The sequence below is a fragment of the Ostrea edulis genome, chromosome 6 (assembly GCF_947568905.1).
Source record: "Ostrea edulis chromosome 6, xbOstEdul1.1, whole genome shotgun sequence".
Classification (NCBI taxonomy): Eukaryota; Metazoa; Mollusca; class Bivalvia; order Ostreida; family Ostreidae; genus Ostrea; species Ostrea edulis.
Genome location: NC_079169.1, coordinates 72910437 through 72933283, shown reverse-complemented (window position 1 = coordinate 72933283; position 22847 = coordinate 72910437). Strand labels below are relative to the sequence as shown.

The 22847-nt window shown below is 35.7% G+C and overlaps 1 protein-coding gene across 2 annotated transcripts in view; it reads left to right on the top strand.

Annotated features, from left to right (window-relative positions):
* Positions 1-8558: 8558 nt before the first annotated feature.
* Positions 8559-22847, top strand: part of LOC125683196 (two pore potassium channel protein sup-9-like) — a 31869-nt gene continuing 17580 nt past the window's right edge. The window contains exons 1-2 of one of the 2 annotated variants that reach the window (XM_048924056.2): positions 8559-9262; positions 15533-16276. In XM_048924056.2, the coding sequence (XP_048780013.1) occupies positions 15994-16276 (283 nt within the window). In that variant the 5' untranslated portion in view covers positions 8559-9262; positions 15533-15993. Of the gene's footprint in view, positions 9263-10304; positions 10517-15532; positions 16277-22847 lie in introns of those variants that run through there. The other variant, XM_048924057.2, reaches the window with a different exon arrangement.

Genomic DNA, 22847 nt, shown 5'->3' with positions numbered 1-22847 from the left:
CAAACATTATTATACTGAGAGTTACAGTACATTATACTGTAGTGATTTTACCATAGGAAATGAAAGTTCATTGACCTTGAATTCCATTTGATAAGAACATTTCAACAACAGTATAATTTTGATGTACTCTACTAACAAAAAACATAGGCAATACTTTTTAGGTCACCTGAGAACTTAAATTTAGGAATCTTGGTTCATGCCCAAGGGTGGAACTAAGTTGGTCATGAAAATGCATTATATCTTAGAAAATATTCTTCTTTACTTCTGGAAATTATGGAGACAAAACACTGGTTGCGGTAGCTGAGTGGTAGAGTGTTCGCTTCGTAACTGGAAGGTCGTGAGTTCAAGCACCCATCGTGCTATGGCTGTGTCAGGCATAGGTAGTGATTGCTCCTTCGCCAAACGCTCAGCATTTTGAAGTGAGAATCACGGGTAGTTCGGATAATTATGACCTTAAAAACGGAAGTCCTGTGTCGCGACAGACGTTGAGCGCTAAACATAGGTCTAAATGTTTGGTACTTCACATACTGCTATTGACGTCTCAATATGAGTGAAAAATTCTAGCTGGGACGTAAAACAAACAATCAATTATTCAATGAAGTAGGCAATATGTTTGCATGTTTATAATACGCATTGAGCCCTCTACCAAAACTCCCTAGGTTCATGGTTTAGGCCCTAGGACAGGACTAGGTTGACCATATATTGAAAATATATTAGGTAATGCTTACCATAGATACTCGCCAAATTTGGTCCAAAACTCTATGTTTGACTTAGAGGCGAGTCCTACAGAGATTTCTCTGGACGGTGTAATGTAGTACATGTTTTTTTAAATGTTAACAAAAGTCTGGACATATAATTGTATTCTAAGATTATACATAAAGTACAAGTAATTACATATTTCAATAATTTTATTTTATCTTAAGTGTACACTATTTATTTTGTAATTTATTTACATAACTAATTCTTTCAATGAATTGACTTACTGTCAATCTATCATTTATTGGTAAAATTGAATTGCGAACACGATTTAATATTGAAATATTCGTAAGTATCGTCTATCATATTTGTATGTGGTCCGGATAGGGCCATGTGCAAAGGCGTACTAGCGCATTTCTTAAAACACGCTCACACACGTCGCGCTGTTGCGCTAATACACAACACGCCGTCACGCATTTGTGCTAATACACAACACGCTGTTGCACTGTCACGCTAACACACAACAAGCCGTCGCGATTTTGCACAGTCAATCGCGTTCGATTGTGTATTAGCACAATAGCGCGATAGCGTGTTAGCTTGGCAGCGCGACGGCGTGTTGTGTATTAGCACGATGGCGTGTTTCGTGTTAGCGTGAGCGCGTTTGAAGAGATTTGATAACGTTAAAAGATAATTTAAAATAGAATTCTTGACTCTATCAAAACTCGATTGTGTATGAAATTAATTGTATCCCCTTTGCGTAGTTTCTCGGGGCGCGTGCCATTAAGTAAACATGTAGTGTCAGGTAATTAAGACTTTACATCGACTTGTCACGAAAATGCGATTTTGCCTGATTTTTACGTGGTACCATACTTCAGAGATTATAATTGTGTAGGTATACAAAAGCACTTTTTATTACAAGGAAAACAAAGGCTGAATGACGTGTTCCTGCAAAAAATGAATACATTTCTTGAAAAAATGTTATACAAATATGTAAATAATGAATTTAAGTTACAGTTGTGTTTAACAAAAGCAATTCCAAATACATATGTACAATATGAAAGGTGAAGATAACGAACAGTGATCAATCTCATAACTCCTATAAGCAATACAAAATAGATATTTTGGGCAAACACGGACTCCTTGACACACCAGAGGTGGGATCAGGTGCCTAAGAGGTGTAATAAGCATTCCCTGTAAACCGATCACACCCACCGTAAGCCCTATATCTTGATCAGGTAAACGGAGTTATCCGCAGTCCAAATAAGTGTGTTAAGAACGGTAACACACGTCAGATAGCATTTGACCCAATGATAGGTTGCATTGGCAAACTAGATCGTTATAATGACATCAAATTTGCGAAATGCTGACTTTGAACGAGACTGTTGGAACCCCTGCACCATCAACTTGTTCGTCAGTAGTCTGATTCAATTTTAAAAACTGATCATACGCAGAACAAGCTCTTGCGTATCGAATCAGTTGAGAGATATAAACACCATATGCAGGTGATATATCAGTAAATATCGTATGTCATCACATAAACTAGTGGTTGAACAAGGCAGATCTTATAATGTTTCAAGAAATGAAAGAATTTGTATTCAAATGTAGAAATAGAAAACGAATTTTGCTTTTTGTTAGTCTTTCCATTTTATGATAATTTCAGAAAAATGTATATTAAGATATATTATTACAAAAAACGTCTACTTATAAACTAGTTCATTTATTATCTAAAGAAAATGTCACAGAAGTTTGTAAACTAGGAAAATATTTATATAAATGTTCAAGTATAAGAACAGAAATGCATACATAATGCTGAGGTTATCCTGATTTTTTTTAAACTATATTATATTATATTTCATATTCATTAGTTACAAACAAAATAATTCTAAATCGGTGTTTACAAACAACCGCGTCACTCTGCCATTTCAAGTGACAGTCACGTGACCAGTTCATCGGTGGTCTTATCTGTGTAAAGCTGTGTATTTTGTTACAACAGTACCGTGCCATAAATTTAATAGATATAAAATTATCAAATACCTCTCAGTAATTCGTTGTTTTACGCTCTTTCACAGCCTTAAAACTAGACAGTTGCGTCCGAGTATAATTTATGCGTTATCTGGAACACCTCGGGCCTTTCACCGAATACACCGTGCTTTGCGTGAAAGGCCCGAGGTTTTCCGGATGATTTATATATGTACGACACTATATTTACTTTCTAAATAATATTCTCACTATTTTCTTTTATATATTTGTCGAAATGCGCATCTGGTGCATCAAAATTGGTACCGTATAAGTTTTACATTATGACCCCTGGGTCGAGGCCTCTGCTGGTGGACTGATAGTCCCCGAGGGTCTCTACAGCTACTTGTTACTAGCTTGAAAATACGGATGTATATTTAATTGCTGTTATAAAATTTAGAAGTTCATTTCAAAATTAAGGATTATCTCCCTCACGCATAGCTCTTATCCTCAGAGGAATTTGACTCCACTTTTTTGGCACACTGTTTTTCTCTTTAATAGCTCTAAAACTTCATTGTCATTTCGGATTTCAAACATTTCGGTTGAGCATCACTGAAGAGACATTATTTGTCGATATGCGCATCTGGTGCATCAAAATTGGTACCGTATAAGTTTTACAGGTGATTAGATTTCAAGGTGTGTGGACGTGTTTTTGGAGGCTCCTGATTTTGGGGGATTTTATAAGTGTAAGGTCAAATTATCTTGCGACATACATTTTGTGTATGTTAACTCTTTATAATTGAAGCGATTATAGATACAAATGGGGAAATCTCGTCGTGAGAATCAGGATAAAAAACGCAAAAAAGAAAGTCAAAGTCTTAGCAGTTCGGACAATAGTGACAGTAGTACCTTGGCTGTGAGTAGTGTTCTCAGTGAAGTGAACGATGTGCTCTATGGAAGTTCAACGTTGGCAGCTACACCAATTATCGATACAAACAATCGAGAAAATATTACTTCTACACCGTTACCAACCGCAGCATCGCAGAATCAACAAAATGTCTCTCTGGTGCAATCGCAAGCAAATGATACATGTCCACCATGGGCTAAGGAACTTGTCAACGCTTTCCGTACGTTGGAGTCCAAAGTAAACGGTGTGTACAAAAAACTCGAAAAACTTGAAAGTGTTGAAACTAAAGTAGCGATCATCGGCACAACTATCTCAAATTTTGAATCGGAACTATCCAACATAAAATCCAGTATAAACTCAAGTCTTCAACAAACAAAGGACATGATTACAACGCTCGGTGAAAGGACAGATGGAGTAGAGTACCAATGCAACGAAATGGACGACCGAATAGCACACCTAGAGTCAGAAAATCAAGCACTGAAATGGGAAATCATTGACGTAAAAGCGCGCTCTATGAGGGGCAATTTAATCTTCTCAAATATTCCTGAGAGAGTCGACGAAACCCCTAATGTGACTGAGAACATTTTACGAGAATTTCTAGAAAAAGAACTGAAAATGGATACGGCTGATGTGAGCAACATTAAGTTTGACAGAGTACATAGAATGACGGGACGTAACAAACCCAGAGCAATAGTGGCGAAGTTTAACAACTTCAAACAAAGGCAAGACGTCAAATTCAGATCCAGAGAATTGAAAGGTACAAACTTTTATATAAATGAACAATTTCCACCAGAAATCAACGAACAAAGACGACAACTAATTCACATTGCGAAGGAGAAACAACGACAAGGACACAGGACACGTTTAGTGTACAATAAACTGTACATTGATGGCGCTCCATACAAACCACCTACCAACCCACGGATCCAGGAACCGATGAGATAGGAAATTGCGGGGGTCGGACATTCAATGCGTATAGTCGTATGGAATGTAAACAGAAATTTAGAGCAAAAGATATGTGACAGTGACTTTTGCACAGTCATATCTGACTACGATGTAATATTTTTATCAGAATGCTGGATTCAACCTGGAACAGCTCTAAAGTGCGATTGGTTAAACGACGAATTTGAATACAAATGTTTTCCTAGACTGAAGGGTAAAGGCGGTGGCCTTGTGCTGTTATACAGAAAAACACTTCGTAAGTTTGTATCAATTGTTAAATGTGTTGAAGACACACTCATATGGTTAAGAGTAGAACAAAGAGATCATCCCGATATTTATATCTGTTTTGCGTATATACCTCATGATCATAACGTTTACTACACAAAGTACAGTGTATAATTGCGATTTATTTGATTGCATCTTAAATGATATGTCAATTTTTACACAGAACGGCACTGTTGTTGTTGCCGGTGACTTAAACAGTAGAGTTGGTAATTTACCTGATTATATTGCAGAAGACTCTCTTGCTATACCTATTCATGATATGCTGTCAAATGTTTTTGATTATAACACCGATTCGGTCATGCCACATCGTATATCAGAAGATATGATGGTTAATAGGTTTGGCAGAAAGCTTTTAGAATTATGTAAATCTACTGGTTTAAGACTTTGTAATGGTAGAACACCAGGTGATGAAAATGGTCAGTTAACTTTTTACAATCACTTGGGTACAAGAGTTATAGATTATATTTTAGTAGAAGATGCGTACTTTAACAATGTCACTAAGCTTAACGTCTGTGAGTTTAACGAATGGTCAGATCACGCACCAGTAGAATTTACTTTGAAATGTATGAATGCCAGCTTTTCCAATAATAGTGATGTAATCACGAGTGGTCTAAATACGACACGGAAGTTCAGATGGGACGACGAGCACGTGGAACAAATGGAACGTGACCTCAATGACAAAGTCAGTGATCTGTATAATATTATCGACTTAATACAATCATCTACCCTAACACTGGTAGATATAATGGCACTGTAAGACAAGATCGATTGTGTGAATTTTGTAATTTGAACGAAGTTGAGGACGAATATCATTTTATTTTTTGTACAAAAACCTCAGATCTGCATATATAAAAAAATATTATTGGTCGCATGCTTTTATGTTTAAACTGGTACAATTGATGTCAATTCATGATAGAAAACAAATCTGTAATCTGAGTAAATTTTTAAAAGGTACTTTACTCTTACGATCTAGCCAAACTATCGTCTAATGTATATGCTGGTTTTTGTTGGTTTCTTTTTTATGTAAACTTGTCTTATAACTCTCTTCATGTATGTCCATCCTCTAATATTCACTCCACTTTTCATACTGTATACATCTTTTTTGTTTATACTTTGTAATTGAATATGTATTATGCTGATGAGCCGTAAGGCTTAAAGCCAATAAACAATACGAATACGAATACATGCAGATGTTTTCGGGAAAGTTGATAACTTTGTAAAGTAATTAATCTGCTTTAAAGTAATTATGTACAAAAATAATACATGAACATCGGGTCATACAGCTTTAATCATGATAATTGCCGATAATAGATCAAGTACTAGTGTAACCGAAAATAATGGATGCATGTATGGGTTGAACTTTGAGCACCTCGAAGGTGCTGATAGTGACCGCCGGTGACTTCCAAATGACAATTTATAAGTATGGAATTGTACATGTACGAATGTGTTCTGTAATATCAACTATGAATCCTTTATTTATTTTTTTAGTGGATAGTAGAAAATCTTCTTTACTACTGGACATCAAGCAGACAAACTGTTTGCATGATGACACGTATAATGAGCATTGTGAAATGTATGAACCCTGGGTTCAAGGTTCAGGTCCCAAGGTGGGGCTTAGTTAATCATACATGTATGTTGAAAATGCAATATATATTAGAAAATCTTCTTTACTCCTGGACATCAAACAGGCAAACTGTTTGCATCGTTATGATGAACAATATACCCTCTTGAAAACTGCAAAAATTCATTTGCCCTTTTAGAACTCAAATAGAGAATTGCATTTCGCTGTGATGTGATAAAACTTACTCTCCTATAGAAGAGGTTTTTTTATAAGACCCATGGACCTCGTATAACATTGTAACATGATGAGATTGGCTCAAGCAATCAAATTGTGTGTAAATTGATTAATTGTTTAGAAAATATTGCTTGCATATATCAATATTCCCTGAATGTTTTGAAATATTCGCATCCCGAGATATAGTTCAGAATGAAAGTATCCAAACTTTAGACCATTATGGTAGTAATGAATATTTTGTACGAGATATAATAGTACTAGAAAGATGGACAACGAAACAATACAATACATTAAGAATTTCAAAGCGATGTTGCTAGTGTATTTTACCGCGTGTATTGCCCATTCAGCTTCAGCTTCCAATGATGAATTGCAAGGATATACGGATATACGCTATAAACAGATAGATATCTAAGACTGTGTATTTTCGTTACATTTTTTTAGTAATGCAGCAAATTTGATATTTTTTCTTTATGTATTCGTTGTGTAGGTATTATGTCTGTCTTCACTGACGATATTTTTTTTAAAATCTTTTTCGCAGACAAATGTGTTTTACAGATGTTTTGCAGATCTATGTATTTCTGGCGGAGATATGTTTTTTACTCCCGAGCTGAAAGCGAATTTCATTGAGAAAATATTTTTGTCAGAAAGTCTGTCTGAGTGAACTATTTTTAAAGACTCGCTTCTCAGGCGTCAACGATGGCTGTCCTGTTCTTTCTGTGTCGCCTGTGAATCATATAGAGACACTGAAGGATGTCTTTAACCCTCGTCTGTTTTTGTATCCGTCAGTCCAACCCTAGAACTTAACTGGTGGTAGGGTCATGTAATATGTGTCATGATTAATGATGTCATCGCAGGTTACACGTGTTCCATGAAACACTCAAGTTGAATCCATCTGCCATATTGATCTTATATTTACCCATTCCGGGGAACTCTAAAATCCAAAACAATGACGCTAGTATAGTATTATGATTTAAGCGTCTAGAGCTACCCGGAATTTTTAACGTTCTCTACGTGCATTGAATGATTAATGAATCTACTGTACCATAGGGAGACTTGTAACAAAGAAAGAACAATTACTAATATCTAGATAATCTCCTAGGTACCCATATACTCATAATCCAAACATTTTCAGGTAAGAACCAAGAAAGATAAAAACAACACGATCAAGTAGCTGGTATTTATATACGATGTTCGTGATGTCATTTATATCCTAAACGCATTGCAACATTTTGATAACTTTTTCATTTTAATGAATTAATAGTTTACCCGATACATCTGTGATTGCGATATACGTGCAATTTTAATGAATTACGCAATGATTGGTTGAAACCTTTTTCACGCATGATCATGATTGGCTGTGTTGTAGTGTGGTGTATAATTTCCACCAAATTTAAATGATAAATTATAATAAGAAACACATGTATACATTATGATCGGCGACATGATTGCCTTTTATGAATAGGAATTCCAGAATGGAATAAAAGAAACCTCATCAATCAAAACCACAATTTTACACGACCGTTTTGTTAGAGAACGGGATATGTTCACTCATCAATACAAAAACCTATACTAGTATGAGAAGAGGGCCAGTTCCCTGTACTATGTGCACTTCATTTTCGATCTCTTAGAAAACGCGAAGAAAAGACACCATCAACATTTTACACACAGGAATTGGAGTATTTCTTTTTTTTCGCAGGCTGATCATAATCCCTGGGAAATATCGGAGATAATTACATCAACAAATCCAATTTAAGCAAAGTAAGAACGAGGTTTAGCACACAGATAACTTCAGCCATGCTCCTGTGAAGTGTTAAGTGTGCAATTTTATATCCTAGTTGATATCATTAAATTGTCCTAAATTAGTTTTCACCATTGAGTATAGATTTTTCAATAGGAATATTGGAGATTGCCCGCCATTGTCATTTTACAACGACATGTGCGAGAAAAGAGATCAATATTTCGTGATGTCCGCGCGCGCATCTGGAGTTTTTAAGGAAGGAACGTTAGCGAATGCTACATAGCAGTGGTACATATGTCACGTTTACTTATATATAACTACGGACTGTAACACAGAAAATCAACCTCGGTACAGTGCTCAGAATTATGCATCATCTGATCAGTTCCGGTTCCTTTTAAACACTGCATCCCGACCAATCATGATCAATCGCGATACATGTGAAAGTCGAACATATGGTGACTTAGAGGCTTAAAGCCACCCATGTGTAGTAATTTCAAATGACGATGCTCCAATAGAAAATGGTGCATAATCGAAGGATCTTTTGCTAAAGAACAGTTTAGAGTAAAATCAATAAGAAAAGCTGCATTCTTTAAGAGACAAGGGACAATTATCGAAGCGAGAGTGGATTAATACCATATCATCTGAAAAGCTTAACACGGCTACAAATTAGCAGTGATGTTGGACGATCTCGTGCTTTGTGGTTGTCAGTCATCATTTAGGGGGCAGCACGGGTTGATTTCGCACTGTGTCGTGGATTAATTTTGCACCATGTGCTTCACTTTTACTACACAGTGGTTGGTAATTTAAGGCCCTGTCGTGTCTATCCCTTGCAATCAGATTTGCTCATCTGCCGTGTTGGACATCTTCTAATTTTAGAAAACGGGACATTTTCTGTCAAAGGATATCAATCGGATACTGACATTGAGGTTTCAATGCAGAGAAGGTAAGATTCTGTTTTTGTATTTTATTGATGAACGAAATAGCAACTGTGCACTGTTAAAGGAATCAGGAGGTTCAAATACCCAGAAATTTTGATTGATGAAAAGCGTGTGTGATTTTGTTTGTATGTAATCAGGTAGCGAATTCAACATATTTACATAGGTCTTTCATCTGGCGTCAATATGTTTTCATTTTACTGGCACACCATTAACGTCTGAGTAAACATGAGAAGTTGAAGGTGTTCTTGAAATAAATATGGGGTGTTTTAAAACATAATTAATAAACACTATCTTTTCCATGCAGGTCAGTTCAAGCTTTAAAATAAGTTTTGTGAATAACCCAAATTATCGCAGTAACTCAGAACATCTTTTCACAAATTATTCTCTTGGTTAAATGATACTGTCTATATATATATATATATATATATATATATATATATAGCTGTTATATTGTGGTATTTTTTCCAACGGATAACAATCTATGATAATATCTATTAGGCGTATAATTAGGACGTAATTTATCTAGACTGAGGTAAGGTTATTGATACACGGAAGATCAACTATCAAATAAATGAAGATAATGTTTTCCAGCAAAACACTACACTACAACCTGTATGGTATTTTTTCATTCACAGCACCGTACTTCATAACACAGAAATTTCAATGAAATTCATGCCCTTCGCCGCGCGATCAAACGCGCTAAATCGTTTGTAGCCGAGGCTCAAAGCGCGGTGAATTTTCTAGCTGCGTGAAGATATTATGTAATTTAGCAACCATCACCTAATTATGAAATATCAAAAATTGCCTTCATATTTTCCTGATTTAAGACGTACAGAGAACAGAAAGATCAATTACATATTTTACGCACCGTGAAAAAACACAACACGTTGTACAGGACACGCGGCTCAATAACTCAAAGCATCAAATAATGCATTTGTATGAATGAGCTTAAAATGTAAATGTTGGTCAGTACGTATGATATCACACGGTTCAGTAAAACCATTCTACGCATGCGGGCAAGGTAAGTACAGCGCCCCACTTGGTACACTCCAAAGCAGCCACTACAGTACATCTGCATCGTGTCGAACTATTAAGTTTTTGTAGAGAGCAATAAATTTTACCAAGCAAATTTTGTTCGTTGACACGGATGCTATTTATGGTTATTGACTCTCGCGCTACCTGTAAAATCATGTTATTGCCAAAGTATACCCGTATGCACGTGCATGGAACGGAAGGGGATATTATATAGTGCAGGATTTGTAAGTATTATATAAACTTTCAACTAAATATTCAACAATACCTGTACGTGTAGTATAGCTTTCCACATGCCTCCTCGGGTAATTCTATTGAGGATAAAAGTATTGGACCCAGTTAGATGTTATGTAAAGGGAGCGTTGAGTTGCACGAAAACCCTTTCTTACCCGGTCAGTACTTACTTTTTGTGTAGTTACTCAAAAACCATAAATATAGTTTGAATCCATTTACTTTCTCCCGAACGGACTTGCTATTCAGTGCACGTATCTTGTTTTCTGAAAAGGAAATTCTCTGTGGAATTAACCAGTTCAATCCAAGTCGTGCAATCAATTACAGGGCCGTAACTGCCGATGAGGCAGACGAGGCAACTGCCTCGTCTGATTTTTTGGCAAAAAAGAAAATAAAATTATATAAATGTTATATTATAGGATATATGTTTAAAATGAAGACAAGCACCTTTGTCTTTGACACCATATTACGATTCTTTACATAGTACAAATGAAACACAAACATGATAAATTGGGATTTAAAAAGTGTCATTTTCAGTCGTAAAGTCAATCGGCGGCCCCCAATCCCCTGCCTCCCCTGATTTAGAACCCTACTTACGGCCCTGTAATTAAATTAATTAAAAGATAATAAGTGCGTTTGTTCAGACTTGAACGAGACTATCTTCCACGGACTTCGTATTAACAAACTAGATGTATTGTGTCAATGCAGAAAACCCTATTGAATTCTGTTGACTATCCGCAATACTGATGTACTAGTATTTGTTCATCAGGGCACTTCCTATACATGCTTGGTTGTCAAAATGGTTGAACACGTGGTATGACGTTCGAATTACAGAGATAAATTTTTCGTCAGTAGCAGGACACGTACGTTGCGCAACGGATGTAAAGGGCAAAGAAGGCCCATGTAACATAAATATTTCTAAATGGAAATCATCTTTTGCAAATGACCGATAAATTTTGTCTTTTACGTGACATACTCCGACCTGTTGTTTTAGCGTCAACGACACTGCACACTTTGGGAATATAAAGAAGATGAAACTATTTCTCCTGATTTGACATTACTTAAGATATGCTGATTTGTTGATTGACAGAAACCTTTTAAAGGAATTTTAAAAGATGAAGAAAACCTGTTAGAAATTGATTCCTGAACAACATAATTGACGAGTATTGATCATTTCACGAACGCTGGGGGAGAATAACTTAATTATTGGAGCAGAGCTAGTTTACATTGCATAACTACGGGTGCATTTACCTACAGGAAACCAATCCATGGACGGCAAATCGATCCCCAGAAATGTTCACCTGTAATTAGCTAATTAACGCGACCCATGAGAATTGAATTTTCATGTGAACAAAATCCATGAATTATATTAATTGTCCGTAAATATGATTAATATATAATCACACGTATTCGTTCAATGCAACGAGCCGGGAATATAGTTATGGAAAAGAAAAAAAGAATCATATTACCCTGCGTTTTAACAAACATCACGCCATACTTTTTTTGTCGAGGTGGTTTTTAAAATATGAATTATGCATATAATGTCTGGTGTCACTTGAAAATAATACTTATTCGTGATATTTACAATCCCGTTTGTTTTATTGAATGCTGTGCAGTTTGAATTCACACTATTGTGGAGCTCTGTATTCGTCCAAATATAATCGTTTGATTAGCGTAAATGTATTTCATCTGTGCTTTCTTTCTTAGGAGGTGATAATACTGAAATACAATATAGACCATCAGTTTTACCAATGGTGTACCCTTGCATGTACTTCGCATGATCAGACATTGAAAAGCACTCACAGGGAGGGGTACTTTGCATCAAAGAGGATCTTTTCTATTACACGATACTAATAGCGTTACAAATTTACAGTTAACCACCCATTTTGTATAAATTACAGTCATTTTCACTGAAAATGGGTTATTAGTAGATGCTTAGAAATCTGAAGTCTAGCGAGTACTGACCGCTGAGACATGGAACAGTCATGGAATTCAAATTCACAAAGTGTATGTATCGACGACCAGTCTTATGCTTGCTGCATTACGTCGTTGGTACAATAGTCCGGGGGCTCGTGCGATTACATGTTAGTCTGGGGGCACGTGCGATTACGTGTAGAACGAAATCTAAGTCCTAGCTTGTTGTGGTTGATAGCTAATTAGAGTAACAATAAAGTTGTTATGACTGCCATTAATACTCGGTAGGGGTCGAATTCAACTGTTAATATCAGAAATGCGCTTGATCCTGGTAGTAAATTATGCCAGCTATCGTTATAGGGTAGATTAAAGTCCCGTAATGGACATCCCCATTGCATACCAACAGATAATCACTCAGATGTCTAGCAAAATCCTGACTTGCTTCCACATGCATGGAATTTCCAGGAATATACGTGTCTTGAATATACCTTATTAATGATTTTAAAGTTATATATTAAGCGCAATTAATTTTTTTAAGAGAAAAACTTTACAAGTAAACGAATGGGAAGTTCGACCGCAAAACAGATGAAATCGATATGTAACCTATCTATTTAAAGAAGAAACAGAATAATAGCATGATGATTTAGTGATTATAAAAATATAAGAAGATAAGAACGTGTTGTATATTGAAATATACGAGCATCATATAATGATCTTCATTGACAATTCACCAGTATGGTTCACGTGTGTGTTCTTTCTGAAGTAGTTTTCACATTTTCTGATTTTACATCCCTTGTTACCAGCTGTTTAGGACTAAGATAATATAACACCTCTTGGCAAGGTTTATATCATAAACATTTTCGAAAGAATGTCTTGTTTTCATACAGTAATTATGTATTATGACAATTCGAGACAATTAATTATGCATTGAAAAATAATTGATTTTCTTATAGAAACAGGATCGGAATATTTTAAAAAGAGTGTTACAACGACCTTGCATGACGCAAAGATGATTAGCGAAAAGAAAAACGATCCACATGATGAACCTTAATTGAATTCTCAGGGGGTTAATCGAAAATAAACAATAACTAATTTGTTTAAAACGTTCATCAGCTTTCGGTGAGAACTTGACGCATGAGTTTCACAGTTAATGGTGATTGTTTTCAACTGATAAAAAAAATCCACAGATACCATTAATCCAGTTTGTTTTCGATGCTTCCGTTGCAAAATTAGTAAACTGGTTCACTGTGTGGAATACCCCTCCTTAGATCTTGAGTCATGCGAAAAGTAATTGGCGGTTTGATGGTTGATAATCAAAACAAAGAACGACAGGTTGAGTCCTCAAGAGAATATCCAAGGCGAACCCTGGAAACTATGTCAGGTAACATATATAAAAGACTAAGCGAGAAACGTGTGTTTCGCTAGTTTCCCTGATTTTGTCTTTTATTTCATTTGCCGACATACATGAAGAAGTCTTTGATCTTGCGCAAGTTTAATCAAAAGATGGACCAAATACCAGGTTTATTCCTTTGATTTGCTTGAAGGTTATATGCTTGACAGAGCTATCACCTCATATCACTCTTGTGAACATGGTTCAGTCTGAACTCAAATTGGCTTTATTTTTTAAGGTCCCGAAGACACAAGCAATTTATACGTTGAGATAATTATAGATTACTGTAAATCCATTCGACGTATCTCATTGGAGCCTGTTTGTGTCCTTGTGATGACGGGAACCGCGATTCCAATAGCACGGTTTTTGTCCTCCTAGTGATCATCTTCATATCTCGTTTAGATCATGTTAACTTCTAACAAACACTTCCATGCGAGAACCGTCTTTACTCCGAAAGGATAAATTTCAGTTTTACAAATCATTTGGTCTGCACTCAAAGTAGTGATAAAGTTTACTACTTCAGCTGAGGATGTACTATCGGCACTGTTCAATAAGCAAATTTCAAAGTTAATGTTCTGATCACTCACACTTTTAATGAAAAAAAATATTTTAAAGACTAGCGAGAAGCGTCGTAACACTGCTCAGAGTAGCCCTGCCGATTCTTCCGGAAGACAATACCCTAATCATGCTATATATTACATGTACACAGTAACTATATCATCATTTACTTATATCCCGTACCATTGAATTGTAGGTGAGTTATGGGTAACTCTGAGAATTTATATAGTCCATGATGTGTCCCGTTTCTCACTATTTTGCTTGCTGTGCCAGATTTAAAGAACATTAAACATTTAATGAGGAGAGCGAAGACTTCCACCTTTCTGTGTACGGATTAAGTATACTATTGAACCTGAAGTTTGATTTTACATCTTTCTAGTAATAATATTAGTGGACTTCGTTTTTATAGTCAAATTTGTTTAGCCTGATCACCACAATAATTATTAATGATCCCGCAGTTATGACTTGATTACCTCTAAAGACTGAGGGTGTAATGTTTTCGCCAAACGTTGGAATATGGTTAACCAGACAACAATCTTGGTTCCGTCAAATTTCATTTTGTGATTTACATGAATTATTAAAGAACATGAAACCACTGTCTGATCCTTCTGTAACACACTAGATAGCGATTTATATCTAAGTGTGTTCCGGCGATATCAAGACTAATGAAAAATGCATGTTGGTAAACAATCTGATACCACGAATAATTGCACTTCCAATCGAAGTTTCATATGGAAAGATTTGTTTTACAACAAACACCAAGAATGCAGTCAGATTTCGGTTAAATGTGTGTTTTACATCGGATGACATTACTATTGATTAACTATCCCTATATATGAATGACATTGTGTGCTGAGACAAAATAAATGTTCAACTATTTCTAATAACAGCTAATACAACTAATTAGTAAGAGTTTTGAGACGTATTTATTTCTTATGATAAGATATGCACGTGCCACAAAACGAGACTAAATCACGCAAAACGCCATTGCCAGGACACGCCATCTTGTCATTCAGACTTGAAAATACTCTATAACTGCAGTTCAATGGTTTCTGAAGGCAAAAATCAATTCTTTAAAAGTACGTGTTTTGTTCTATGTTAACTTCTGAAGTATCTAGTACGCTGTAACAGTTTATGTTTTTTTCCACAGGGTGTATATGACAGATCGGCGTATAATTCTGCCTTGAAGAAGATGTCGTTTTTGCAACATTCCAATAAAGAGTCACCATAAACCACTTCCGTATTCATCTACCTCAACATTCCCCTTTTCCTTGAAAGGTACCAGTTTACAGAGTATTAGTGTATTGCTGTTTCAGCTGACATTCCATAGAAAGGCAAGAACGACCAAAAAAAGAACGTGGAAAGTGATTTTATTTTAGGTATCCTTCGTAAAGGCAAATTCGTTACTTTTCTCCGAAAATATATACATATTTGATTTATCATTGAGTATCGGCAGGAATGTCATTATTGTGTTTCTATTTCCTGGGTCACTGAGAAGCGCCGTCTGGTGTTCTTGCGAGGGTTATGAAAAATGACGGAATGAGAAAAGTCGTCCTCCTTGACATGACCCTCTGACAGTTTTGGCGCTCTCTCGGACATGGCTGAGAGGCGATGAAGAAGCAAAACGTTCGGACTTTGTCTCTTATTGTTTGTACCTTCACGTATCTCTTGGTCGGAGCCGCTGTATTTGACGCCCTGGAATCGCAAAACGAAAGTGACGTCAGGAGAGAGCTGAACAGCGATGAGATGAAGCTTAGATCCAAATGCAACATCAGTTCAAACGATTATGAAACGCTAAGAAATATTATATGGAAAGTCCAACCTTATAAAAATGGTCGGCAATGGAAATTCGAAGGCGCCTTTTATTTTTCTCTGACTGTCATAACCACTATAGGTAAGCTATATTTTATATGTCAATGGCAACATTTGGGAATTTCAAAACGTTTAAAGTAGTAGTACACTCTGCTCTACATCGACCAAACACCCTCTTGTCAATCTGAACTATAGTGGGGCACTTGCTGTATTGCACAATTTAATTTTAGACTTGCTCCAATTCTAAAATGACACGTCAGTCTGCTTTAAATCAGAAAGCAAAGCACGTTTACGAAAAACTTGCGTTTTAGACATAGACCTGATGAGTGTTTAAGCCAAATTGTATTAGATTGAGATTAATAAATGGAATTGTAGTTGATTAATGACTGCTAACAGAACTCGTCTCGTCGCCCACGTGGTGTTCTGGTAAGCAGTTTTTGCTTTTAAAAGTAGGTCAATGGTTTCGGTTCATTTCATTTTGTGGGGAAATTTGGAATTGGGATATTAAAAACCAATTTTAGACGAACCCCACAGACAGCGTTGATGTAAATGTTATGCTCTGAAGCAAAACGATTTGAGTTGTGTTTGTATACTTTAAATCACTAAATGTATAAAATGCTCTTGTAATTTCCAAAACATACATGTATTTATCATTATTACTTTTCCAGCCCATTTCTTCGCTAGAACTACCTCCAAAATCCAAACAAACTTTTTATTTTGAAACATTTAATTTTAATTAAATATTCATGCGTTTTGTGTTCTACCACAAATATTTCTCGAATTCTCAAAACACTATCAAATTACAAAATGCACAAACAGAACAATTTTTACCGTTTTTCAAAGTCTATTTTTTTTTTTCAGTTTTAGATTTGCTACCCCTTATATTTATACTCGGACTGAAACAGCTAAATCATCCCATGCAATGAACATTTAATTTGCAGCGTGTATCCGTAATAATTATATGCATATTTTTGTTTACATTTGAATATATGCCACATCGAGGTATATTTACCATGTTTGAGTGAATGTATAGAAGGGGAAATGTATGTACATGTGCCAGAGTGGCTAACACGGCCTCCAACTGACTTAATCTGCTGTCAATGTGGCGAACATCCTGCAAGTTTTGAACAAAGATTGCGATATAGTTTAATGCTTGTCATCACGATTTGAGCTGAAAATTTTCAAATTTCATTTTATCATTTTGAATGTTTACAATGTTTAAATAAGGTATTTCTAATGGTCAGCCAGTTACCACAATTTGAATATCAGTTGTTCACAATTCTTTGTTATGTAAACAAGGCTAGTGTCATGTTTTTGTTTACATAGGTTAAATATACTAGTAAAAGTTAAAGCAGATTTTTTTTAATTTACAAGTTAATTCTGAACACAGTTAAACAGTTTCTAGTGATTGTCACATCTCATTTTGTTTTAAACATGAAATTTTCTATTAAGCAATCTATATGTAAACAAATGCATGGCACGAGCCTTGTTTACATAACAAAGCATTGTGAGTGCTGTACACTGTAACTCGCATGTAACTCAACAACTGACATTCAAATTTTGGTAGACCATTAGAAATACCTTATTGTAAACATTGAAAATGGAAAAATAAAACTTGAAAATTTCCAGCTCAAATAATACCAATGCCCCTTTAATATGAAGTCATATTCTTATCTTTCACTCCAATCTGACGATTGAATGGATATGTTGGAAGGTTATATAATTTATTGAAGCAATAAGTCGATTACCTCAAATCCAAGGAAAGTTCATACATATTTTTATGAGATCAGATGCAGCCCAGGTGAGTGGTGTGGCTGTTGTGTGATGTATGTGAAGGGAACTCGATTGAACAGTGGGAAGACATTTTAGTTTCAACACCTATCCAATTACAACTGTACAAAACGTTATACTCAACTCATATACAGCAGTGACTCAATCGCACAATACACTGTGTACACAAAAATGCTTCTTTTAATTATGAAACTCAAAAACCAAGTAAAAGCTTGATTTAGATTTTTTTTTAAAGATATTCATTGATTGAAACAGATTCTGAATTTAAAAACTTAATGAATGATTTTTATACCCTTATGTATCTTTATAAAGGCCCAGATCGATTAAGTGATTGTACAACTTCAGAGAATCTGCCATTTTCAAAGAACTTGTAGAAACAAATAGAGAAAACGATAACTTTGATTTCATATCCCTCCTACTGAAGTCAGAAATCTCGAGTTCAACTATTCTTTCCAGGAAAAACTGATCAGTCAAAGTTCCCCTAAAGCAAATACACATTACATAACAGATGTTCTAATTGTAGTAGTGGTAGAAACTATCAAGTCAAAACTTTCGTTTTATTGAGCGATGGGTATTATCATCAAACACAAAGAGGCGTCTGTCTGGAAGGCGATATGCAATTACTTTCTCTTGTTATTATTTACAGTAAACTCTTGATGTACATACATATATCCATGTATCAGCGATATTGATGACGTAAAAGTTAAATTAAGGTACTTCATAATAACGGTCGATTAGAAAAGAGCATCTTAATCTTAAACCACATAACAGAAGTGTTGGTATGATATGTCTCGAATGCGTAAATTTCTTAACTTATTACTTCAGATGGCCATAAGTTTTAGGGTTCAGAGAGTGTCGATGACAGTTTGACAAGTTTTAAAAAACACATAATGACGGATCGCTAATTCGGTGACGTCATACTCAAAACAGGAATTCACTGTAGTAAAAATCTTATTTCAACATAAAACAAATTCTGAATTTCAAATAAATCAAAGATTTTTTTTAAAATTCAGGGTCATAAATGGCACCTAGTGCTTTGTATGTTCAGAGAAAACAATAGGTGCATGTGTAGATTATAAAATGTCTGTTACCTGAGTCAATCATGATGACCTATTGCATTTGGTAGTTGCCCTTCGTGCGTCATCAACATAATCAACTTCCTCTCAGAAAGTGCATGGCAATATTTCATCATACTCAGTATGGAGTGTCTCTGGAGTAAGGAAAACTTTATTTGTGAAGTTCGTGGTCACAAGAGCCTCAGTGGTGGGGTCAAAACTTTTAAAATGATGCATTCTTTAGAATTCGTCTTTACTCCAGAACGTCCAGCAGACAAACTGTTTATATTAATGATGAGCAAGAATGACTTTACCAAAAGTTTGAAGTTCATGACCCCTGGGTTAGGGGTCATGACCCCTGGGTTAGGTTTATGTTGCAAGGATGGGGTTTTATGTGCATTGTTTCTTAGAATATCTTCTTAACCCCTGGACATGAAACTGAGTACAAAATTATAATGAGGAGAGACGCCTTTACCTCATGACCCCCTGGATCAGGGGTTCTGGAGCAATAGTGGGATTTCTTAGTCATATACTAGTACTGGAAATGCATTATTTCTCTAAAAAAAATCTCCTTCTTGACTCCTGGAGAACAAACAATGAAACTGAATACATATCAATGATAAAAAGAGAACTAACATTGTGAAACTCATGGCCTTTGGATCCTAAAGTAGGAGTCAAACCCTTAAATAATCATGCAATTTTAGACAATTTTCTTTACTCAAGCTTCTAGAAGAATAACTATGTACATTTAGTCACGATGAGCAAAGATGCTTCCATCGAAATTGTGAAATTCTTGTTGCCTGGGGCTTTGTGGCCCACATATTGAAAATTTGTTATTTCTTTAACTCTTCTTTTTGACCCTGGATACATGTACCAAGCAATAAAACTGAATACAAAGTAATTGTGAAATTCATGGCCCCATGGTCAGATGATCTGGTACTAGAGCAGGGGTCAGAACATTGAAATATTATACAATCTTTAAAAATCTTCATCTTTACCCAGGGACATCTAGCAGAGAAAATGTGTGTATAATCATGATGAACAAGGATGCCTTAACCAGAAATGTAGAATTCATGGCCCCTGTCTCTGGTGCTAGGCTGGGGTTTTATGGTTCATATGTGAAAATGCATTAATTCTTTGAAAATATTCGTCTTTACCCCTGCACAGATTGATGAAAAACTATATATGTAACGTTTAGAAGAACATGGATCGCTGTACCAAAATAGTAAAATCTCTAGGACTGGGATCTGGTTGTAGGATTAGGTTTAATTGGATATATTGTGAAACTGCATTTAATACTTGATATGTTCTTCATTACTCCTGTGTATTGTGAAGAAATACTGTGTACATGGTTACAAAATGCTTGTAAGTAGCCGTCTACTAGAACTGTGAAATAATCTATCCTTGGGCCAATGGTTCAGGTTAAGGGAGGGGCCCAAATGCGTATGTGGTGAAAATGCCTTTAACATTGAGTGTAAAAACTACTACATGTACCAAAATTGTGGAATTCGTGATCTCTGGACTACTGATGCTTCAGGGCGCGGCAATCATATTGCAGTGAAAATACAGTACATGATTTCTTTAATACTCTTTTATTCTTGGACATTAAATCAATGAATCTGGAAACCTAAGGACAATTTATTGTCAGTTTTTGAAATTAATTAAACCTTATTTGCTTGAGCTGTCTATTGAAGAGTTGTTTTTTTTTCTTCTGTTATTCAGATGACCGTTCACATCCGCGTGCCTCTTGTTGGCAGAGTTCATAGCCAAACCGTACACGACATTTGGTTTTCGAATTCTGAGTGTGCAGAAATTACATATTCAATTTGTCTTTATGTTTACATTATTTCAGAAATTCCAAAAAGTATCATTTTATCATGCCGATAAACGTGAATAATATTTTTGCATGACAAACTTTGATTAGTAACTGGTCAACATCGTATCTCTTTAATAAATACATTTACATTGTATATGTATCTACTTTTCACGTATTCTAATAAGAGGATTGGTATGCTGTGACTAATTAGATGTCATTCACATCACAAAATTACAGGATTCTTAAAATTGAAATGATAGTAATTTGATTAATGTAGAAATTTGACGTGTTTTTAAAAGCTGAAGCTCTTCCTTATTCATGCATCAAACCAGCACTAACATCGATCACAGTCGATGATTCTGTTGGTGAGCTATTTTGATAACAAGATGTTCCATCTTAATAACTCTGAAATATCCGTACACTGCAGCCTTTCTCAGCCATAAGCCCAGGAACAGCTTCGAGGCTTGTTTGTTTGCTAAGCACGATTTATAGATGGTTCCACGTCTTGAAAACAGGCTAAAAATAACGACATCTTGCCAGGAATTGTCTTGCTAAAGATCGATTTCATCTAAGATTAGCATTAATTCAACCTCAATATTTCGGTTAAACGCCGATCTGTTTGCAAAGCTTAGATATCTGGTGTTTATTTTGAATTGACTTCATAGAATGGAGTTCTTCTCGATGCTTACATGCTTGAACGAGCATTGTCAGATTTACCATCCGTACACGAGTTTGCTTAGCACATCCAAAACCAGATGTTCCTCCCAATCTATTGCCCAGGTTGACAGAAAAGGTCATAATTACGAAAAACCAAACAATGGTGAAGTTTCCTTGACAAAATCCCTTTGCTAGACATTACATATGTGATGAGACAGATTATGTAGAGTATCATGGCCGTCATAAACTATCTAAAAATATCAGGAAATATCGTAGATCAAAAAAGTTCCTAGCAGTTCGGAAACTCTATGGAACAGTTCTATTTCCTGTGAGTGAGTGGATTGACCGGCCTCGATACAGAAATAGCTGTATTTTGTCGTCATTCCGCCTCGTCCTTTAATGTCTTTCGTCAGTATGGTCCGTGAAATCTTTACTGCCCGTTAACGGGGAATAATAAAGTATTTCGTATCTGTTGTGAATGAAGATAGCACCCGTGAAGAAATGTCATTGTGATATGTTCCCAAGTAGTCCTAATCACTTCTTATGTCATTCCGATAAAACTTGGGCAGTCCGCCATTACCTTAGACTTTTGTTGTACAATTTTTTTTCATTAATACCTTATTTGACAATATTGGACTTGCATTAATTATTCATTACTCTGACACGACCTACTGTCAAGATAACCGTTAATGTCTTTGTCAGATTCAGCAGATCTAAAATAAATATTGGAAACCCACTGAGGACACATCAACACAGCCCGAGTGAATTCTGTCTACGAAGAGTTATTAACAACCGTATCTCCGTCTAAGTCATATCATCTGAAACATGCACACAGGAATTATAATGTTGAATTCGTATTCAGAATTCTAGATAAAGTCATTTTCTTTAAAACCACAAATATTTAAACTAATAAGAATAGCCAACATATTTTTAAAAGAATCAAAATACTCATATAAAATGAAAAAACCTGGCAAACAAGAGTCTACAACTTTCTGGGTAATGTACAAAAACTGGAAGTGAAAACACACGCGTAAGAGATCGTTCATTTCTCCCTGCTACTACTCCGTGTTGGAGCTCTTACACACAGGTCACAAAGCTAAAGGTTTGACATCACTTTGTTGTCTTCATTCATCTCATCAGATTTTCAGTGGCATTCGCTACACAGTAGCTGACATTACCACTTGGCACACAACTTGGAGACATACTCTTTTTATAGAAACTAACCGTGGTAAAAATGTTGCACACCGAACCTAGAGATGTGCTACGCAGCTAGTTGTATCTTTCATTACCCATTAAGGCATTCATCAGTTCATGAGCAAGCACATGTTATTTTC